At 36.3% G+C, this 23,458-nt stretch overlaps 1 protein-coding gene and 1 long non-coding RNA gene across 2 annotated transcripts; one reads left to right on the top strand and one right to left on the bottom strand.

Annotated features, from left to right (window-relative positions):
• Positions 1-358: 358 nt before the first annotated feature.
• LOC126721766 (uncharacterized) lies at positions 359-17,291 on the bottom strand. The gene is made up of 3 exons (XR_007653907.1): positions 17,019-17,291; positions 15,480-15,597; positions 359-1,283 (listed from the first exon to the last, which is right to left on the bottom strand). It is a non-coding gene; the product is annotated as an uncharacterized LOC126721766 (long non-coding RNA).
• A 2,598-nt stretch (positions 17,292-19,889) lies between these two features.
• Positions 19,890-21,812, top strand: LOC126721880 (uncharacterized). Its single transcript, XM_050424956.1, has 3 exons — positions 19,890-20,400; positions 20,488-21,123; positions 21,457-21,812. The coding sequence occupies exons 1-3, from the start codon at positions 19,890-19,892 to the stop codon at positions 21,810-21,812; spliced, it is 1,503 nt and encodes a 500-aa protein (XP_050280913.1).
• The last annotated feature ends 1,646 nt before the right edge of the window (positions 21,813-23,458 follow it).

Here is a 23,458-nt window from a genome sequence, read left to right as displayed (position 1 = left end):
GGCATGACTTGAAAACATGGGAAATAATTTGTTTGGATCGATGGCTTTTTGATTTCAATTTTTGGGTTGGGCTACGTTAACTTGGGGCTTCACAAATGTATGTGGGCTAGTGTGTATTAAGGTGAAGTGGTTTGGACTCTGTACTTTTTCGGCTTGGGCCATTTATTGAGCTGGGTTCGGATTGGGATAAGGCCTTTGGAAAACTGGGTTGGGATTCTACATGAAGTGGGCTTAAGTGAACCAGGTCAATTCTTCAGTGGATCGGACTGACCCACCCAACAAATAAATCAGCAACATATTCTGATATCTTTCTCTCAATCTCAGTCTCTCTAAATCCAAGTCCTCCATGGCCAACTCCAAGAGCTCAGCTTCTCACCGGCCATCACCACCTTCACAGTGGAGATCCCTGAGATCAGCCCCTCCTCTCTCATGTTTCTCATGAAGCTAGTTCACTCAGCAAGACTACCTACTAACCAATTTGTCACACAAATTAAACAGAAATAGGCATTCACAGAATACATACTGGATCTATAACTTCTGTTTCAACTAAGTTTCAATTGAAGTGTTTATCCAAAATTTTAAATTAATTATATTGACATATTAGTATGTGTCTACCAATGCTAATCATTGTATTTTTTCTATTATCCACGCCTATAACAATTCAAAATCATCAAAGTAGACATGAAAGCAATGATATTAAAGTTAAAATAAAAATATGAAAACACTAGGCAAAACCTCTAACGTGCAAGGTGGGACAATCAAAACACCTATAAGCTCTTTCAGCAATCACCAAATTGCTTCCACTTCAACCTTAAAAGTCCTTCAGCAACTAAGCTTTCTTTGCCATTACCCTCAATACAAAGCAACACACAAATCGATACCTTTTTTCCCTTAACTTCCAAACTATGCACTCTGCTATTATTGGGATTTGCAAACTACTTCTAAACTCGTCCTTCGCTGAGCATGGCAGCAAGTAGAAATAAAATTCAGTAGTAGCTAGTCGCAAGCCTACGTTTTTTCGAAAAATGCAAGATTTTACTGTTGACTTTTGTCGGTGCTTTCTCAAAACAAAAAGTTAAAAAGAGTAAGCTTTTAAACTAGTGAGTCCTGGACAAACTTTCACAAGTTTGATGCATTTCAATCTGGTGGAACCTAAAATTTGCCAATCAAGGATCTCCAGCACCAACACGTGCAACAAATGACATCAGCACTTTGAGAAATCTCCCTTTCAGTTGCCCACTTCACTGCTTTATATTTTTTCTCATCACTCCTAGACAATTCTCCTGTACACATTAGGAGAAAGAAATAAGAAAAAACCAACTTCGAACTCAAAGATGCAGTTTTTATTTGACATTGATTAGGCACAGGAAATTCAAGAAGGATCTATGTTACTAGGTAAAAGATATTAAAAAAAAATGATATCCAAAGAAAGTGATTATGCAGAAATGTCCAGATATCAAAGCACACTCAACAAGCTTTATTAAAGTCGGACAAAATCAGCCCATTATTTAAAGTCTTATATAAAAATCAGTAAATCGCAACCTTAATCAAACAACCAATCTTAATATTATATATGTAAGCATCCGGGTATATATAATGTTATATATGTAAGTAGCTACAATACAAACAACCAACCTTATTAATTAATATTATATTATTATATATGTAAGCATCCGTGTATATGTTAATATTATATATGTAAGCATCCAACCTTAATATAATATTATATTTATATATGTAAGCAGCTACTTGGAGTTGGAGCCCCACAAAATAGAAAGACACAGACACAGTCACACAAGCTTTGCTTTGAGAGATTTTAAAAGGTGCTAAAAGCAATAGTATTGGCTTAGCTGCTAAAGCTTTACTCAGACAAATCACCATGGTTTCTACTTTCTCGGATTAGAGGGAAGCGTGTAGGCAAAAAAAAAGTTTTGATACAGTGACTCAGTGAGTCTCGGGGTTAACACTAACATATAAATCATGCTTTCCCAAATAGTCAAATTTAATCAAACATTCAAACCAACTTAAATACTTAATCATTCATGCTTTCAGCTTTCCCAAACAAATGTAAAGGAAAAAACAGTAAAACATGAAGACAAACACAACTGAAAACACAAATTGTGACCGACTACTCAGGACTGAAAAAGCAGTTTTCACTTTTGGCCTTTGGGGTTTCGCCATATCTGGCTAAGTATGTGGCATTGAATCTTTTCCACGTATCTAGCAATTACACAATGCTATTCTAAGTATTCTTTTAGAATCCAAGGAGAAAAGGACCATTCATTAACACCTAATTAAATACATTAAAGGAATGGATAGGATATTCTAGCTTCATTGTCCAATTAAGCAAAGCAACATTCAATCCGGATCCAAAGTGGCTCAAAGGCAGCAAACAGTTTAAAAAGTTGTACAATGATACAAGCAGGGCCTACCATGCATTTTATTCTTTCACTATTACTGTGCGCATGCTAACTAGGTCTTTTGACTCAACGCGTGTTTGACATCACGAGGCCGCTATGTGAGCAGTGCTCCCAACTGGACTGACGACTGTGAATACGCTTGGTTCGTATAAATAACTATGCAAGTAAGTTGATGTATTGTTTCCATGGAAAGAGAATATTATTATTGCCTTCTTGAAAGAAATACTCTCTGTCCAGAACTTTTCCAGAGAGCCCATTAACATGTTACAGAAGTCAGAATGTGAGATCCACAATTTTGCACTGCCCAAGATTTAATGGTTAAAGACAATGTATCTTGGGAAAAGGCGAATATATTTTATTATTAGCAAAAGACAATGTGTCAACAATGCTCTTATTCTAGATTTAGGTCGGTGGCAATATATAGCGTGCATAGCTGCAATGGATGGTCCAAAAATTGGTTTGTCAACATTTGCATAACAGAGTTTTTGGGTATTATAAATTAAGTGACAAGTAAAAATAATAAATACAATTTCACTGGGGGGGACTTGCAACTTGCGAGAAACTACTTAGAAAAGAAATAAAGGAGTATTATTTGTGATTGCTAGATAACAAATAAAGGAGTATTTAGGAATTCCCATGTGGAACCATTAAATTTATTCCAATCTACTTCCTACTGCTTTGCCTTGATCTTATTCTAAGGACAATTGCTAGTGACCTCTAATTGAGAAGAAAGCCATTTGATAGTATCTACTATGTGCAATACTATCTAACACAAGCCAGCTTGAATGGACACAAGTTCCTCTGATCTTGCAGGTGGTCAACACCAGTGACCATCCTTCAACATGCTAGAATACCTCTAGCAAAATTGTACAAGCAGCACCGCTTTATAATGTTATTTGAGCAACAAAGCACCTTCTGGAAGCTAGTTATTGTGTCAAAGGAAGACCTTATCACCCTTCCCCACTGCATACTTCATAAAAGAACTTGCGAGGTCTCTAAGTATGAAAAATTCCTCCATCCCCGTCAGCTTCCTTGCGGAATGTTAACTGACCAAAACCTCAAACAACAGATATTGATGATATTTGTTAGGTTCTAAGTACTTAGGAACTAATGTATTAGAACTCTAATTTGTATTGTTGACAAACCATGATCAAAACAAATTTTATAGTCTTGTTTAGACTTGCTTAAAGTATGTGTTTTATGTAAAGTTGGAATCGAACTGCTGCAGAATTCATTGTGCAATTCTGTTTGGCTTGATCGATCGAGAATTAGGCTCGACCGATCGAAAGTCGAGCAGAATGTTTTTTCTACAGAATTTCTAACTCAGCCTTAAACCCATATGACGTGTAGGGTTTTATGTTTTACCCTAAGTATAAAAGGAAAACCCTAGCCACGTTTTTGAGGTTACTCTATTTTGTTGTGTGTGTGAAGCTCTTGTGAGATCTGAGAGGTGGTTTCTTTCACACATGCTTAGGATTATCAAGAAGAAGATTTTATTGAGAGCTTGATGATTATTTAGTTGCTGCAATAAAAGTTTAAAGATACACAAGCAGGAGTGCTTGTACTTGCTGCAGAATCTAAGAAAGAAGAAGTCCGTGGTCTCGAAGCTGTCACGTGGTCGTGTCAGTAAGTTTTCTACTAGTGGGTAACAATAGGATGTTAGTGGTCTAAGTCGCTATTGTAAAACTTCGATTCTTTCATAGTGGATTCAAGTTTACCTCGAGGATAGCTAGGTTAAATTCTCCCCAAGTTTTTACCAGTGCGGTTTCTTGGGTCATCATATTTGTGTTTTTTATATTCCGCACTTTACATTGATATGATTATATAATTGTGTGTTAACCTAGATCTGAAATTTGGACTAAGTAATCACTTGGCTAATTAATTAGGTTAAACCAATTGTGTTTTAAAGGGTCTAAAAACGTACAAGTGGTATTAGAGTAGGTAACTCTCTTGTTGTAGATCTTTTGATCTTTGAGCTGATCCTTGGCCCCTGTTATCATGAAACACGAACATTCTCTAGTTATTCCTCCTCACTTTGATGGGAATAATTATGCTTATTGGAAAATAAAGATGAAAGCATTCCTAAAATCTATTGATGAGAGAGTTTGGAATTCCGTTAAATACGGATGGGAGAAGTCCACTACTCCTATGAGTGAGTGGCAAACTTCTCAGAAAGAAGTAGCCGCTTTTAATAGCAAAGTTATGAATGCTATTTTTAATATTGTTTCTATGGAGGAATTTAAGAGAATCTTTAATGTTGAAATTGCTCACACTACTTGGAATATCCTCCAGACTGTGCATGAAGGTACAAAGGCAGTTAAAATCAAAAAGTTACAGCAATTAACAACTAGATTTGAAAGCATTAGGATGTCTGATGATGAATCTTTTGATGAATTCTATGCTAAACTTATGATATTGTTAATTCTGCTTATAATCTGGGTGAAATCTATGATTAATCTAAAATTGTTAGGAAGATTCTCAGATCTTTAACTTAAGATTTTAGACCCAAAGTGACTGTCATCACTGAGAGCAAGGATGTTGACTCCATCCCTGTTGATGAACTTGTAGGATCTCTTCAGTCTTATGAGTTGAACCTACCTAAAACTAGCAAATCCAAATCAATGGCTCTTAAGTCAGTTGATGATGTTGATGTTAGTGGATTTGATGATGAGCTCTCTACTACAGAGATTGCTTATCTTGCCAAGAACTTTAGGAATTTTCTTAGAAACAATAACAGAAGGACAAGAGGTACGAACACTGCTGAACCTAGAAACTTTAGGAAGAATGATCCCACTAAGGTTAACAATACTGAAAAACCTAGAGAAAAAGTAGGTCAATCTTCTAATAATTCTATGGGTCCTCAATGTTTTGGATGTCAAAGGTATGGTTATATGAAATCTAAATGTCCTACATACTTGAGGTCTAAGGGTAAGGTTATGGCTGTAACCCTTAGTGATGATGAAGTTTTTTATGATGAGTCTGGGTTACGAGAATGGAAACTTCATTACTTTCACTGCTATTGCTGTAGTCAGGGACGGACCTAGGAAGGGGCCTAAGGGGGTCCGGGCCCCCCCGGGCCCAAAAAAAAAAAAAATTTAGTAGGTAAAGTTTTTCAAAAAACAAAAAAAAAAAAAAAGTGACTTGGCCCCCCTTATCAAAATGACTTGGCCCCCCCTATCCTAGCCGGCCGGCCCAGTAAAGAGCCCATTAGCTTATGTAAGTCTAAAAAAGAAAAATTGAAAACCTAGCAAAAGGAACAAACGGAACAAGTGAAAACCGAAAACGAAGGGGAAAAAAAAGAGAAGAAAAGAGAGGCGAGATTGAGAGGCGAAACAAACACAGTGAAAAAAAAACTCATGCTGCCGTTCACTGGTTCACGCCGCCGCTCACGCCTCACGCCTCACGTTACCACCACGCCTCACGCTGCCACCGGTTCCCATCGCATACCCAAACGGGAAATGGCCACACCAACGCCACCACCGTCGCCATGCCCACGTGAGACCCATCTTGATTCTTGCTGTCGTTTGCTCGATTTGCCCAGCCTAGCTTCATTGCTCCAGCTCAACTCACAAGTATTTAATCTATCCTTTCCTAGTTTCCTTCAAAACCTAATATAATATTTGTGAATCTCATAATCTAACAATCTGTGCTTGTGGACTTGTGGTGTTTATTGATGAGTGATGAACTGAGTTGTTGATTATGAATTGAATATGTGCTTTTTTTTCTTCTTTTTTTGGCTTTTTGGCTTTGTGACTCTCTGTCTCTGTGTTTAGGACTCTTATATTATATTGATAAGAGAGAGAGAGAGAGAGAGAGAGAGAGAGAGAGAGAGAGAGAGAGAGAGAGAGAGAGAGAGAGAATTTGTAGAGATTAGAGAATATATTAGTGTAGTGTTTGACTGTTTGTGGACCGGTTGTTAGGCAATAATAGGGACAACTTAAAAAAAAAAAAAAGATTCTACTAATGTGTGGGGTCCACAATAGTAAAACCAATTTTGGAAAAAGTTTATTGAAAATTGACCCAATAAAACTTTTTCAAAAATAGATTTGTTAAGGGCACACATTAACTGGACCAAAAAAAAAAAAATGGTAAAGTTAGGAAAAGTTTACATAGTGTCAGTAGTGGGATTGGGTAGGGAAAAGTTTTTGTTGCTGCTATAGAATAAAATCGTAGTGTTAGTAGGGGGATTGGGTGAGTCCGTGAGTGTTAGAAATATGGAGACAAGACAAAGCCAAAGAGATAAATAAAGGCAAAGACCAAAGACAAAAGACAAAAACAAATCATATAATATAGAAAATTGTCACACAAATTTATGAAAATAACAGTGATTCACTTGTGCCTGTTGTTAACTTATAATGCTAAATTAGATAAATTTATAAATTGAAAAGAAGTGAGAAATACTAAATTTATAATTAAATGCATCATGCATATTACTGTTTGTGAGATAATATATATGATTCTTATTTTATTTGTAGATTATAAAAAAACCAACTACAATGTTTGATTTTGTCAAAAGAAAAGATTCAAATTCTTCAGACATCAACGTAGGATTGCCAACAACTAATCTTGTTATTCCAATTCCAGAAAATATGGATGTTCCAATTCTAGAAAATATTCATTCGCCAATTCTAGAAAATGTCGATGTTCCAATCCCAAAAAAATTCATTCCCCAATTCCAGATGATTGTATCTTAATAGTGTTTCGTGTGTTCTGTTTTTGTTGGTAGATGATTGTATCTTAATATTTGTCTTGGTTGATAGTTTATTAATGCTATATGGATGCGTATTTGAAAATTTTTTTTTGCTTATCTCTGCCCCCCCCCCCCCCCGCTTGAAATCCTGGGTCCATCCCTAGGCCTGTAGTTAATGAAAGTTTGTCTGTTGAAAAGAACCCTTTTGATGGGGAACTCTCTGAGGATGCAGATCTTCAAGAAGCCTACAATAAACTTTGCAAAGTTGCTGCAAAGGATGCTAATTAGGCTTAAAGAAAATTGCATCTCTTGAGCTTGATAAGAAAAATTTGCTTGTGAACTTGTTTGATGCTATTGAACTTTTGAATAATGTGAAGTCTGAGAACATGCTTTTGCGTGAAAAAATTAAGAAGTTGGAACATGATCTATCTATTGCTAGAGAACAATCTAATATGTCTACAAGCTCCAAACTTGATCACATGTTGAGTGTTCAAAAGTCTCCATTTGACAAAACTGGCTTAGGTTTTGTAGAAAGCATCTCTGTGCCTACACCCCATTTCACAAACTTTGTTCCTTCTTCGTCTAAACCCCTTGTGAGTGAGGTTGTGAGTAAGACTGTTAAACCTGTAGAAGTCACACCTCCTAAGAAGATTAGGGTTGATCTGAAAAAGTCTAAACCTAAGGAGTCTACCCTTTTTAAGGAAAATTTGCATGGTAAGTCTGCTTGGGTTTGTCATTTTTGTGGAAAGTCTGGATACATTCGTCCAAATTGTTTCAAACTGCAAGCTACTAAGAGAGCAAATAAACCAAAAGTACTTGTTTCTCTAGTACAAGATCCTATGGTACTTATTGGTGAATTGGTAAAGGCTCTAAACCTTTATTCCAATCCTAAAGTTGGTAATCATACTCATGTGAATAAGAACTCCAATGCTCGAGGTGCATTTAAAAAGTTTTGGATGCAAAAATCTCAATCAAATTGAGTCTTTCTGACATGATCCTTGTGCTTCATTACTCTACCCTTTGTAACTATTGTTATTTGTTTTTATTTTTATTTTTTTATTATTTTTTTCCTAGGACTTGCATTGCATAACATTCATGCATTTCATTCTAGGACTATTTTTGTTTCTTCTTTTCAAGAAAAAAAAAAAAAAGAAAAGAAAAGAAAAAGGGAAGCAAATTATGTTTTGAATTTATTTTCTTGACATTGAAAACAAGGTTGATCAATTTATTTTCACATAACATGTCTTTGTACCTTATTTAGTTAGGATGAGCTTATTTATTGCACTTTACTAGTTAAAAGCCTTGTAGTGCATGTTATGTGGGAAGATGTTTATAGTTTTTGATCATATGATCTTGATATTGAAGTCACATGTCTTTGACTGTCGGACTTAAACCTTTGGAGAAAGGCATAAATAACCATCTCACCACTATTCACTAGCCAATCATGAACACCTTAGTGTATATCGTAAGATTTTGTTCTCGAGAAAGTATAGCACATACACAAAAAAAGAACATAAGGTATAGCCTCGGTTTAAATGCTAAAATTGGTGTGTACATTATTGGACTTTAATTAAATTAATCAAATAAAATTGGTGTACATTATCCTGGCTAATTTATTAAGTTTCTGCTAAATTAAAATTTGTGTGTACAATATGAAACAAATCAAGAAACTTACATAATTGCAAGCTTATGATCTAGGAGATGTGGGAGTTATATGATGTAACTTTTTAGGTGATCGTCTCTTTCAAACTCTATGTGATGAATTTTGTAGACCGTGTGTTTGATTTATATTCACATATCATCTCACATGTATCTCAAGCTTTTGATAGTTGCACACACTACACAAGTTACTCTTTGCTAAACTTCGTACATGTTATTGTGTGTGTTTTTGGTTTGACCAACCAAGTTTGAAAATTTCTTGAGTTTTATGCAAAACATATTTGATGGTTGAGATTTTAAGAGAATGGATTGAAAATCTTAATTTGGGAAAACTGGGTTCAAAACAAGTGTTTTTGGAAAGCATTTCATCTCATACTCATGCATGTGATTCATAAAATTCAATGCTTTGAGGAGTTTCTGCATTATTTTGCTTTGTTTTTCAAAAAACTGATTTTTCCAGAATTTCGACCGAGCGAAATTGCAATTAAAAATGTTTGTGAGTCTCTGTCTGTTTCGATCGGTGCTTAAGTGGTGTTAGATCAATCAAAGCATTTTCGACCGATCGAATTTGTTTTTCGATCGATCGAAAATCGTGGAGAGAATTTTTTAAAAACTATTCTTGACGTGTTCAAACTCACTTTTTCAAAAGTTTTCAACTTTTTCTCTCTCCATACGACTTAGTCAAGGCTCCAATCCACTTTTTTGTCGTTTTCCTCCATTCTTTTTGCAAGGTTTTTCTCTCCCAAGACCGGTAAGACCTTTATACCCTTCCTTTTGCATTTATTTTCACTGTTCATGCATCAAATCATGCATTATTTGGGGATTTTTGAACCTATGCAATTTTTGGGGTTTTTGATGAATTAAGTCTTTTCCTTCACAATTGATCAGTGGGTTTTTGTTGGGAGATGTTATAAACATGATCTTTGGTGTTTAATTTCATCAATTTGATGTATTGTGAGAAATTGAAAATTCTAGGGCTTGAAACTACCCGATTTGGGGATTTTGTTCAAATTGAGTTTAATTGATGAAATTGGCTTGTTGGATTGATTAATTTGATCATTATAAACTTTTTTCTAACTTGTGTGATGATCAATTGGTCAATTTATTACAAATTGAACAAGTGGTTTTTCAAAATTTTGGGGTTTTTGTTATAAACTCTATGCTCACGCCAATTTTGTGATTCTAAACTTAAATTGAACTTGTTGTCACTGCATTAGAGCATGCATCATGACATTTATCTTTTCATGTATCATATACATTGTTATTTCTATATTTTTTTTGTGCTAACTTGCAGTCTGTCCTTGGTATTTTTTTGTTGTTTTTGTTCTTTCACTTGTGTCTTTGTCTTTACCCTAGCACCATGCCTAGGAAGACTAGAGCCCATAGGACATCTTCCTCTTCTTCTGCTCCTTCCTTTGTGGGCACTTTGTTTCGGAGTGAGAAAAGCCAAGAGTTGTATGAGACACTAAACCTTAGGAGAAAAATTTGGACTGAGCGTAAGGTTTTGTTAGATGAGTTAGATCCTGCCATTAGGGCCAACTTTGAGTGTCGGGCTAGTTGCCACTTTTGGATATTGATTATCCTCCTCCTGCTACCCTGATTAGAGAGTTCTACTCAAATCTCTTTATCCATGTCTATGATTCCAACACTTTAATTAAGAGTTGGATACGAGGTGTAGAGTTCACCATCACTCTTCATGTAGTGGCTGATGCTCTTGGGGTACCCGTGGTCTCAAACCCTGTTTATCCGTATGATGAGTCTCCTCTCCTAGACGACATCCTGTCTTACATCACTAGTACTTCTATCCAGTGGGGTTCTAATTCTCAGATCACTTCTGCTGAGCTTACTGAGACTACCTATCTTTTCTTTCAGATAGCATGTCATTCCTTGTGGCCTATCTCTCATCTGCACACCGTTCCTTTGGAGCGATGTGCATTTTTGTATGCTTTTGTTACGAATGCTCCTATTAGTTTTCCTCATCTTTTTCTTCGTTCTTTGAACGAAGTTCATAAGAGTTCCTCTATCGCTTATGCTCTTTTTCATCCTGTTTTCATTCATAGGATTTTGTTATTTTTAGGTTTAGATGACTTCCCTGCTTTTGAGCCCATACACATTATTGCTCCCATAGGTGCCACCTTTCTTAGGTAGAGAGCTGCTCAGTTGAGATGGAGCTCTAAACGCCCTAGAGTTGAACCTTCTGGTACCGCACCCCCTCCTCATTCTGCTACAAGTACTACTTCTAATGAGACATCTGCTGATCCTGTTGATGCTGCTGCTGCTGCTGCTGTTCCTCCACCATCTGTTTCAAATGATTTTGACATTCGACGTACATTGGAGACTGTCATGACCATTCAGGCGGCTCATGGTCAGCTTTTGGTGGACATGCTTAATGAGATCCATGCTTTGAAAGCTGATTTGGAGCATCTTCGATGTTCGCCTTTGCCACCTCCTTTTGATGATGGATTCTGAGTGTCCTTTGGCATTCCGTCACAAAAAAGGGGGAGTATACTTGTGTTTGTAGAGGAGATTTTTGTTTTAGGGGGAGTTTTTTATGTTTTGGAGCTTGTGGAGTTATTTAGATTGTATCTAGGTGCTTCACTGTGTATTTACATTTTTTGGCTCTTGATGTATTTTTGATAGGGGAGATACATTGTTTTTGTTTATATGTTTCTTGTTTCACTACTTATTGATTTATGTTTGAGTTATTCATGATATATGTCTTTGTTTTGTGTGTTGTGAAGTCAAGAATTTAGTTTAGTTTTATTTGTATTTTCCACACATGTGTTTATACGTTTGTTGAGTATCTCAAGAAATATACAGATTAATTCAGTCATGCTGCTGTCTACACTTGCAACTGATGGATAGTAGTTAGGTTGAATTATTTTGAAATGGGCATTATTTTTGTAAAGAGCTATTACTTGTAACTTTGAGCATTGTGTTTGTGTTTTGTCACGGATTGCCAAAGGGAGAGTTTGTTAGGTTCTAAGTACTTAAGAACTAATGTATTAGAACTCTAATTTGTATTGTTGGCAAACCATGATCAAAACAAGTTTTATAGTGTTGTTTAGACTTGCTCAAAGTATGTGTTTTATGTAAAGTTGGAATTGAGTTGCTGCAGAATTCATTGTACAATTCGGTCTGGCTCGATTGATCGAGAATCAGGCTCGACAAATCGAAAATCGGGCAGAATGTTTTTTCTGCAGAATTTCCAGCTCAGCCCTAAGCACATATGACGTGTAGGATTTATGTTTTACTCTAGGTATAAAAGAGAAACTTTAGCCACGTTTTTGAGGTTGCTCTATTTTGCTATGTGTGTGAATCTCTTGTGAGATCTGAGGGATGGTTGCCTTCACACATGCTTAGAATTATCAAGAAGGAGATTTCATTGAGAGTTTGATGATCATTCAGTTGCTGCAATAAAAGCTTAAAGATACACAAGTAGGAGTGCTTGTACTTGCTGCAGAATCCAAGAAAGGAGTCCGTGGTCTCGGAGCTGTCATGTGATCGTGTCAATAAGTTTTCTACTGGTGGGTAGCAATAGGATGTTAGTGGTCTAAATCGCTATTGTAAAACTTCGATTCTTTCATAGTGGATTCAAGTTTACCTTGAGGATAGCTACATTAAATCCTCCCCAGGTTTTTACTGGTGTGGTTGGGTCATCATATCTTTATGTTCTTTATATTTTGCACTTTACATTGATATGATTATATGATTGTGTTAACCTACATCTGAAATTTGGACTAAATAATCACTTGACTAATTAACTAGGTTAATCCAATTGTGTTTTAAGGGGGTCTAAAAACGTACAATATTCAGTACTTCTATCACCGTGTGACTGTAAGTGACCAAGAAGATAGGTGTAGTGTGAATTGAGAATATATGTATGAACTGGTGAATGAAAATTTTAGTGCATCCTCGTTATTTTTGGTGGTATGTGAAATTATGAGATTTTAGTGTATGCTTCTATTGAAATGGTTTTGTGTTGATAGTTGTTATTTGGTGAATGAGCATCCTTTTCATTTTCACTTTCCATATTTTCAACAACTTAGACTAATGGGGCAAAGTCTTGATTTGATCACATTACAGCTATGATAGAATGATTCCATATGGAGAATGAACTATCAATGTACAGAGAGCAGAGGCCATGACGCTTTATTAATGAAAACAATAGCTTCTGTGTGTTTACCTATACTAGAAGAAGTTTGATGATTTCGCTTTTACTTTCCACAAAAAACAGTAAGTGTCTTACCTCATGGAGAAGAATAAATTTTAATTCCATTACCTAACACTCATGAATAATGGAGGAGACAACTTGATAAATAGAAGATGCGGAGGGTTAGGTTGAGGGCGAATCAAATTTTGTCCTATCATTTTAGTACCTAACCCTACTTAGTTTCTTAAATGTCAAACTCCATTCAAGTACCCTTCAAGAATTCATCAAGAATCCAATTTAGTGCTGATTTTTAAAAGATCATACATCAAAACTGGTATCAAGAGCCCACTAAAATTTCTGTCCTGCATAATGTGGGCTTAAATTCATTGGGTGGGTTTGTAATTTACCAATAATATATATAATTGCACTAAAGAAAGGACCCAGATATAAAACATCCATATATGTAAGAAAACCTTTGGTAAAACATCCTTAACCTTTTGAATCAAATAATGTGCTAACTCAAAAAGTTCTCAGAAATACCAAATTATATCTTGCGAAAAGTCTAATTTGTCTACAAATTCCGGAAGCATCATTTCACTTAAACTATTGAACAAATTTAGACAAGATATACAAATCTTAGCAACTAAATTTAAACACTTAAATTGGAGTATACAACCCACTAAAGTCTCAAACCAGATTCACACTCTTCAAAAAAATCCCCATTCCAGTCTAAGGACCAAGAATTCCTAATGTTTACCAATGGGACTTTACCAAACACAGGCACAATCACAAGAAAAAAACAAACAAACACACACAAGCAATTTCATTACAAAGCCTCAGAAAACAATACTTGCAGTTTGTGTTGCATAACATTACAGCATAATCAATCAACATAATCAAATGCCTCAAAATTCAGGAAATACAATTACACAACTCAAATGGGTAAGTAGCAATTTTTATTTTTTATCTTAAAAAATAGGTAAGGAATCACAATTGTAAGAGCATCCACATCTGGAATTCCTATCTCATCCTATTTTACCATTCCAAAAAGTCATTTTATCAATTATACAATACAATTTTACAATACTCTCAACAACCCAATTTTTATTTTCCTATTCTACTCATTAAAATAATATTTTCACATAATAAAATAATATATCCCTAAACCCAAATAAAAACAAAAACCCAAAACCCAAGACCCAAATCACAACCACCTGCTACTAGAACATTCCCAAACTGTTGCTTGAAACCCCGGCCACAAACTCCGGCAACCACGGCAACCCAAAATCAAAATCAAAATCAAACCAAACCATGGCAACCCCCAACTCCACCACCATGAACCCACCAAAAAAAAAAAAATCATACCAATTCCTTTAAGCACCGATCACAGCAACAACAAAAAAAAAAAAAAAAAAAAAAAAAAAAAAAAACCAATCCAGAACTCAGAGAAGACGATCCAAGTCCCAAATAAAAACAAAAACCCAAAACTCAAGACCCAAATCACAACCACTTGCTACTAGAACATACCCAAACTGTTGCTTGAAACCCCAGCCACAAACTCCGGCAAGCACGGCAACCCACAAAATCAAAATCAAAATCAAACCAATCCACGGCAACCCCCAACTCCACCACCATGAACCCACAAAAAAAAAAAAATCAAACCAATGGCAACACAGCACAGCCAAATCCAGCCAAATCAAAATCAAAACCAAAATCAAAATCCAAAATCAAAATCAACCTAACCCTCCATGTCCTCTCGCGCCCTGAGGTCACGCGCCTCCCTCAGATCGTCCAAACCTTAAGTCTCAAGTACGACGAGAAGGTCCTCCCTTCGATTGGCAACGAGGTCTTGAAGGCCGTCGTGGCTCAGTTCAACGTCGATCAGCTCCTCATCGAGCGCCCGCAGGTCTCGGCGCTCATGGAGACCTGGCTCACCGAGCGCACCAGGAACTTCAACATCGTGCTCGATCACGTGGCGATCACGCACCTGTCGTACGGCGCGGATCTCTCGCGCGCCGTGGAGCAGAAACAGGTGGCGCAGCAAGAGGCGGAGAGGTCGAAGTTTGTGGTGGCGAAGGCGGAGCAGGAGAGGCGCGCCGCCATCATTAGGGCCGAGGGAGAGAGCGAGTCAGTCGGCGAAGATGATATCGAGCCTCACGCTGTTGCCAACATTCCGTTGAAGAAGAGAGAGCAGGAAGAAAGAGAGAGAAAAGAAATTGAAAAAATGAGAGAGGAGAAAGAAATTTACCGGGATAAATGAAAGAAGAGAGAGAAATGAGAGTATTAAAAATTTTTTTTTTTTTATACCATTCAGCTACAGTACCATCTTACATTTGAGATGGTACTGTAGCTAAATCCCAAATTTGCCATTGGCATATTGCATATAGCCTTCCCATTGTTGAGTAGTTTTGGGGCTTGAATGCCAAATGTTCCTAACATTTGGCATATACAAGCCCCACTGCTGATGCTCTAAGGAAACCCATACCAAAACCCAGAACTAGAAATCAAAGAAATGAAGTAAAAAATCAATTCTCAACCAAATTGAAAGAGAACAAACCTCTCTCAATACCCACTTGGCTTGAAAGAATAAAATTGCATAAGATACCCTTCAGATCGTTCACCACCTCCTGTGCAATCCAACCTCCTTTCGCTCGTCTGATTGGGCCAATGGCTCTCTTGTAAGGTCAAATTCACATAATTAAGCTCATTAACCATGTAATATGTTAAAAAAAAAAAAAAAAAAAAAAAAACCAATTAGAATGGTCACAAAGCATCTCCTATATGCTGAGCACAGAAACCTAATCGAAAAAAAGGCAATTTCACACTTTCTAAGACATCAAACAGATCGAAAAATTGATGAAGCACTAAACAATTTTATCCTAATTTTCAACCAAAAACCCCAAGCAAGAAAACCAAAACCCCTAAAGCAAATCCAGAAAACACACGAAAATTCCATCCTTTTTACATCAATTTGAAACTACAAACACAGCCAACTCCCAACACCATCTCCCCAACCTCCAAAACCCTAAAAATAGAACCAAAATATAGAAAGCTCTCTCCTTTCTACCATCAAGCCAAAAAACGCAGCGAAGATCCCTCCTTTTTGCCATTTAACAACAAACAACAAACAACAACAACAACCCACAACCACAACAAAGAACAGCAGTAAATAATGAGAAGCAAGAAAGGCAGAGAAGAAAAGAAAGTAGAGTATCAAGCATAAATGAAGAAGCAGCACTGAGCAGAGACGAGCCAATAATTTTTTCTCGTTCTTTCTTGTTTCTTTTCTATTTTTTGCTTGAAATCTAATTTAAAAGTTTGTTCTTTTTTTCTTTTTCAGCCATAAACATTGCAGAGCAAGAGAAGCAAGGAAAAAAGCAAGCGGAAAGGGAAGCAATAGCAAATGGCAAACCAAAATGGGCAGCACCTACTTCCTATTTCATTTTTTCATTCTATGCTTTTATTTTTGGAATGCATGCTCACATGATTATAGTAGCTCAAGTGTACACATGAACACAAGACACACACACGGCTACACTTATTCCTGTTCTCAGGTACAGTGAACAGTGAACACAGATTCCATACAAACAGAGCATGCTTGCACAAATGTACATTCATACACACATACACAAAACAACAGTAAACCCGAAGCCCCTCAAAACCCTAGATTAAACCCCAAATCAAAAACTCACAGCAACAACCATTCGAAATTCCAAAACCAAATCAAATTTCCAATCAAACCCAAAACCTCAAACCAAATCAAGAAACCCAAAATAGTCACACCCATGACCTGAGAAGAAGAGAAGGGTTAGGTTTTGGCCATGGGTTCGATTTGGAGAGAGATCACCAGTAGCGGTAGTGGCATTTGGGGTTAGAGTGGATGGTTCTAATCTGAATGCAAAACTTAAAAAGACTTTGTAAACAGATAGTACCGATGAGCTGGTTAAAAAAAAAAATTACAGTGAGAGTGGGTGTGAAGAAGAAGACCGTGACTGAAACCCTAGAAATGAAACAGAGAAATAGAAACTCAAAACTAATCAAAACAGCTTCAAAAGAAAGACACACAGATTTGAAGAAAAGGAAAGAGAAGACTGACCTCTGGAGCTATAGCTACATGATTTCGAGAGCGGCGATATCATGCTGGACGTTTAGCGGTACACGATTTTGTCGACGGAGTAGGACTCGTCGGAGGTTTGGTGAGATGGTTGAAAGGGACGTATTTGGCAGAGAAGAGGTGGGAGTATTTGGTGAGATGGTTGTTGCAGCGAGGTTTGGAGACTGAGATGGGTTTTGGCTGACATGGGAGACAGTGGAGATTTTCGAAGTGTCGAGAGAGAGAGAGAGAGAGAGAGAGAGAGTGTGTGTGTGTGTGTTGGGGGGGGGGGGGAGAGACTAATGAAATGGCTAAAAAATAAAAGACGCCAAAAATGAAAAAGTACAAAAAAAAGAGAGGGAAAATTGGCGAAAATGGGTAATTACCCATCAAGATGAAACTATTCAGTTAGTTGGTCCGGTTTTGAAAGAAATTGGGAAATTAGCAACTCGAGCCTCAGAGGCTCGATTTTGGGCCCCTAAATCGAGCCTCTGAGGCTCGGTTTAGGTTGTTTGATGTGGCAAAAATCCACGTGGCGTTTACATAAAACTCGAGTCTCAGAAACTCAAGTTCCACGTAGATGCCACGTGAAACTCGAGTCTCTGAGACTCGGTTTCACTTTAAGTAAACCGAGTCTCAGAGACTCGAGTTTTAAGCAAAAAAATGCGCGCATTTTAACTTTGAAACCGAGTCTCTGAGACTCGAGTTTTAAGGCAAACTGAACTCGAGTCTTAGAGACTCGAGTTTCAAAGTACTCTCACGTCTGCCTGTCTGGTCATATCAAGCTGTCTTTGCTGTGCTCTGTGCTAGTCTATTAGCTGAATACATTGTGCTCTGTGCTAGTCTATTAAGCTTGTGCTGAAGGACGTGAATATAATTTGTCTGTTGCTTGTTAGCCTATTAGTCTATTTTGGTGCTTGTGCTAGTCAACAACAGTCTTTGTTGTAGGTACACTATTAATTGAGTACGTTGCTGAAGGACATGTGAATATAATTTGTCTGTTTTGAGACATATTCAAAAAATATGTTAAACTAGCACAAGCACCAAAAACTTCTCTCAGACTATGTTGAACCACAACTCTCAGACTAAACACAACTCTCACACCTTCAACAACTTGAATCACAAAGCCTCAACAACTCTCACACCTTCAGCAACTTCAATCACAGAACCTCTCTTAAGAACTCTCACAGAGACTGAAACTCTCATACATATTTAGCAGCAAAACATTGCTCCTCTCACTCTCATACAATCTCAGCAGTACATTTGCACATCATTATGTCAAGTAAGGGTCTCCTCACTCTCTAATTAGTTGTTTAGTGTATATAGCTGCTTTAACCATTATTGCTTGCATTGTTTTAGTGTATATGCCATTTCGTAATAAAATATTTGTTTGTATTAGGCAAATATATTTGTTTCCTAATAAGATATTTGTTTGTATTAAAATATGTATATTTGTTTCCTTATAAAAAATACGTATATATATTTATATTTATATTTATATTTATATGTATATTTATATGTATATTTATACAACTATATAATTAAATATTTATATATACATATTTTTATTTATATATTTATAAAACTATATAATTAAATAATTAAATATTTATATAAATATATTTATATTTATACAACTATATATATAAATACTTATATAAATATATTTATATAAATATATAAATATTTAATTATATAGTTGTATAAATAGGCTAAATATAAATATATTTATATAAATGTATTTATATAAATATTTAATTATATAGTTGTAGCTTTTGTTTAGCTGGGAATGTTTTGTGGTTTAAGGTTCTAGTTCTTTGAGATTAATAAGCTTTTTGAGGCTCTCTTAGTTGGATAGTACATGGTATTTGCTTTTTGTTATTTGGGCATAGGTATAAAGGTGTTTATGTATTTGTGGCTGCATACGTTTGGCTTAAAAAAAAAAATACGTATATATATTTATATTTATATTTATATGTATATTTATACAACTATATAATTAAATATTTATATATACATATTTTTATTTATATATTTATAAAACTATATAATTAAATAATTAAATATTTATATAAATATATTTATATTTATACAACTATATATATAAATACTTATATAAATATATTTATATAAATACTTATATAAATATATTTATATAAATATATAAATATTTAATTATATAGTTGTATAAATAGGCTAAATATAAATATATTTATATAAATATTTAATTATATAGTTGTATAAATAGGCTAAATATACAAATATATTTATATTTATATATTAAATTAGATGATATGTCTAATTTGATTGATCATGATTATATTCACATTAGTGTTTTTTCTTTTCTTTTTTTGTCTGATGAACCCTGCTCTATGTTATTTCATCTATAGTAGTGTAATAGGGTATGGCATTAATTTAAAATTACTTGAATGATGTTGTTACATAATTGCACTCATTCATTTGCACATCCTCATGACTTTTGTTGTTTGGTTTGATATTTTTATTTATATTTTTGTTAGAGCTGAGTTTCAATTTTGTAATGGGGGTGAGTTTTGTCTTCAGTTTTTTTATTTGTTTGACTATGAAATTATAATGATTGAGTGTGTTTGTATGTGATGTGGGGTGAGTATATGCAATTGTTATACTTTTAGAAGTTGCGATTGTTGTACTTTGAGTAGATAGAAAAGGTTTTGTAATTGATGTTAAATCAAAGAGATCAAATATGTCACTAACATAAATTTACTTGGCTCTCTAATAGGTTCACAATCTTTGAAGAATATTGACATAAATGTATACTTCGGTGGACCCCTTTACAATCCTGAAGGGATTGACGGATTTCCATTTAGAGGGGAGGGTAGTGAATGCTACTACATGATGTTACGTCGTAAGTTGAAGACGTTGACTGATTTGAAGAGGAAAATAATGGACGAATTGAAATTGAACCCTGCTTGGTATGACATCAAGATTATTTATCGTTACCCACAAGAAGTTCTTCATGAACGGATAAATTACGGGTATATGGTGATTAAAGAAGATAAACATGTAAAGATGATGTTTAATAGGATCCAGAAAATGTCCCAAGTAAATGCTGCTGAGTTGTATGTAAGTTTGGAGGCGAGTGTAAACAACAGTACTGAGGTGGTGCAAGAAACATCTACGGCTTTACAATTTACAACCCTAGATAATGGATGCACTACAATGGGAGGGTATGCAATGGGAGGTTATACGCTCCCATCTCAAGATTATGTTGCAAATACTGGTGAAACCCTCTACTCTCAAGAGACACATTTAGAGGAAGAAGACGAAGACGAAGACGAAGATCATGCTGCGAATGATAACATAAATAATGATGATATGGATCAGTACGAAGAGAGGATTGAGCAAGGTGACTTTGAGAACGATGTGGATGAGCATAAAGTCGTTCCTAATTTTGAAGAGGAAAATATGGAGTACCATGATGAAGGTGATGCAGATGATGATGATATTGGTGTCCAGCATGATACGGATACGACCATTGGCTACAGAGCTCCTGCGGACTCATTCTACGCAAATACTTGGGAAGATATGGTTGATCCTTCACTTCTTCAGATACCATTTCTTTGTATTTGGCAAGATGGAATGCATTTTTGTAAAGGGTTGACTTTTGCAAATAAAGCTGCGGTGAAGCGTGCATTGATAATATACGCAACAAAGGATAATAGAAATTTCTCCATCCAAAGGTCGAGCACAACTCAATTGTGCGCCACATGCGTTGACGACAACTGCAAGTGGTACGTTGGGGCATACATGAAGTCTAAATTGAATGGTCTGTGGATGGTTACATCTTATGTGGGTCCACACAGTTGTATACCCTTTGGGCTGCGAAGAGACGGTAGAATGATGGATTCTAATTTTGTTGCATCAGAAATTGTGGGAAGATTGCGAAAAAAGCACACTGCTACTATTGATGAGCTTTGGGAGATCATACGTACTAAGTATGATCATGAGCTTTCTTACTATAAAGTATGGGACGCAAAACAAAAGGCAATTGTTAAGATTTTTGGGGATTGGGAGGAGTCTTACCAAAGGTTGCGAAAGTTGTTGTTGGCATACTTGGATCAGGATTCGGGTACCTAGTATAGCTATCACACCATACCTAAGCCATTAGAAGGTACTACGTTACTGCGCTATGTATATTGGGCATTCGCTCCATGCATTGCTGCATTCCAGTATTGCAGGCCAGTGATCAGTATTGATGGAACTCATTTATATGGTAAATACAAAGGGGTATTGATGATTGCAATGGCAACGGATGCTAATCAAAAGGTTTTGCCTATCGCCTTTGCTGTTGTGGATAAGGAGTCAGGGGCTAGTTGGGGGTGGTTTTTAGAGTGTCTCAAGACTTCGATAGAGCGTGTTATTGAAAACAAGGACATTTGCATTATTTCTGACTGACATAAAGGTATCAAATGCGCCATTCGAGAGTGGCCTAGAGGGCAAGACGGAAGAGAACGGGTATATCATCGATATTGCCTTCGACATGTTGCTAGCAACTTCAACACACACTTTGATAACCCGACTCTAAAGGCATTGGCCTTGAAAGCTGGATATGCGACTCATGATGCTAAATTTGTGTCCATAATGCAAACCATTAAGGAGGCCGAGATTAATTTACTGAGGGGTGTAGACCCTACTGATCGCCGGATTATACGTTATATGCCATACACATATCTAATGAGTGAGGATGTAGACAAATGGACCCAGTCACATGATGGTGGAAGACGTTACGGGGCAATGACAACCAATATCTCTGAGTGATTTAATGGGGTTCTTAAAGGTGCCCGCGGTTTGCCCATTGCTGCAATGGTTGAGTTCACTTTTTTTAAACTTGTTGCATATTTCCACAATCGACATAAACAAATTACTTCTGATCTCTCTCGAGGTAAGGTGTGGAGTGATTATGCAATGGAGATCTATAACAACAATGAGCAGAAAATTGCAGGACACACTCTGAGGAATTATAATCATGCAAAGGGTATATATCAAGTGGTTACCCCGTATAACGACCATAGAGCTGGAGGGGGAAATCACAGTCATGATGTGCGCATATTTGATAGAACATGTGGTTGTGGAAAGTGGCAAAACTTGAAGATCCCTTGTTCACATGCAATTAAAGTTCTTAAAGGTCTGCATCTCGATGCGCCCAGCTATATTGACCCATGTTACAGTCTGAACAACGCCATTCTCACATATTCACATAATTTTGTGGTGCCAAAGTCAGAGTCATTATGGACAGACGTTCGCGGACCACGGTGGGTGCCTGACCCACAATTGTTGCGGGCCAAAGGTCGTCCTACGATGTCAAGAATAAGGAATGAAATGGATGGGGTACGGCAAGAACGGGGAAGCCGGAGGGAAGATCCGGAGTTGAGGGAGATTCAACCGAGGCAACGATGTAGAGTGTGTCATCAAGAGGGGCATAACCGTAGATGCTGTCCCAATTCCCATGGGGCTTCGACAAGTGGTAGTGCTATGAACTAGGCAAGTGCCGTCACTGTTTTTATATAATATACTCAGAATGTCATTTGGTTTTTGTTCTTTGCATTTGGAAACTAATAACCGTATTTAATGTTTGTCAGGCAAGCGGAGACTTGATTTTCGTAAGTGACATTGTACGTGGGACTTGTCGTGATCTTCTGTATGGACAAGCTAGGTGATTATGTAGAGTATGTTGTATCAGTATGGACAAGTGTTAGGTGAATATGTATAATATGTTATATCAATATGGAGCTTCCGCTAGGCGAATATGTAGACTATGTTGTATTAACTTAGTTGTTATTTTGTTTATTGTTGTAAATTACGGATAATTGAACTATTTGCTATCCATTTTACTCGTTACATTAGTTGCGTGATGCAGCTTTTTCCTATAATACGAACAATGATATTACTTTGGCAAGTTGCCCTTCTAGTATTGAACTGCCATTGTGTGCTAAGACTTTTTGTCCAACAATAATTTTATTGAATAGTTACTGTTTTAATCTGGTTGTAGAACTTTAATGTATGCTCCGTTCGCGTATCACAGCATATGTAGTTGTTTGATGTGTTCTGGAACCTGGAAAATTTGCTGCAGGGGAGAAAATTAATTCTGGTCCATGCACCTGCGGCAAAAAAAAAAAAAAATTTCCCAGTGGAACTCGAGTATCTTATACTCGATTTCCATAAATAGAAATCGAGTCTCTAAGACTTGATTTCTATTTATGGAAATCGAGTATAAGATACTCGAGTTCCACTGGGAATTTTTTCCTTTACTTTTTGCCCCAATTTGGTGACCTGCGGCCAAAAAAGAAAAAAAAATTCCCAGTGGAACTCGTGTATCTTATACTCGGTTTCCATAAATGGAAATCGAGTCTTAGAGACTCGATTTCTATTTATGGAAATCGAGTATAAGATACTCGATTTCTATA

The sequence above is a fragment of the Quercus robur genome, chromosome 4, assembly GCF_932294415.1.
Source record: "Quercus robur chromosome 4, dhQueRobu3.1, whole genome shotgun sequence".
In the NCBI taxonomy this organism is placed as follows: domain Eukaryota; kingdom Viridiplantae; phylum Streptophyta; class Magnoliopsida; order Fagales; family Fagaceae; genus Quercus; species Quercus robur.
Note: the sequence above shows the minus strand (reverse complement) of the source record. Positions and strands in the feature narration are given on the sequence as shown.

Bases quoted from the DNA above. Each gene is read 5' to 3' on its own strand.
- LOC126721880 (XM_050424956.1), top strand. From the start codon at position 19,890: ATGTTACGTCGTAAGTTGAAGACGTTGACTGATTTGAAGAGGAAAATA. The intron at 20,401-20,487 runs GTGACTTTGAGA...AAGGTGATGCAG, and splicing joins CGAAGAGAGGATTGAGCAAG to ATGATGATGATATTGGTGTC. The intron at 21,124-21,456 runs GTACCTAGTATA...ACTGACATAAAG, and splicing joins ATACTTGGATCAGGATTCGG to GTATCAAATGCGCCATTCGA.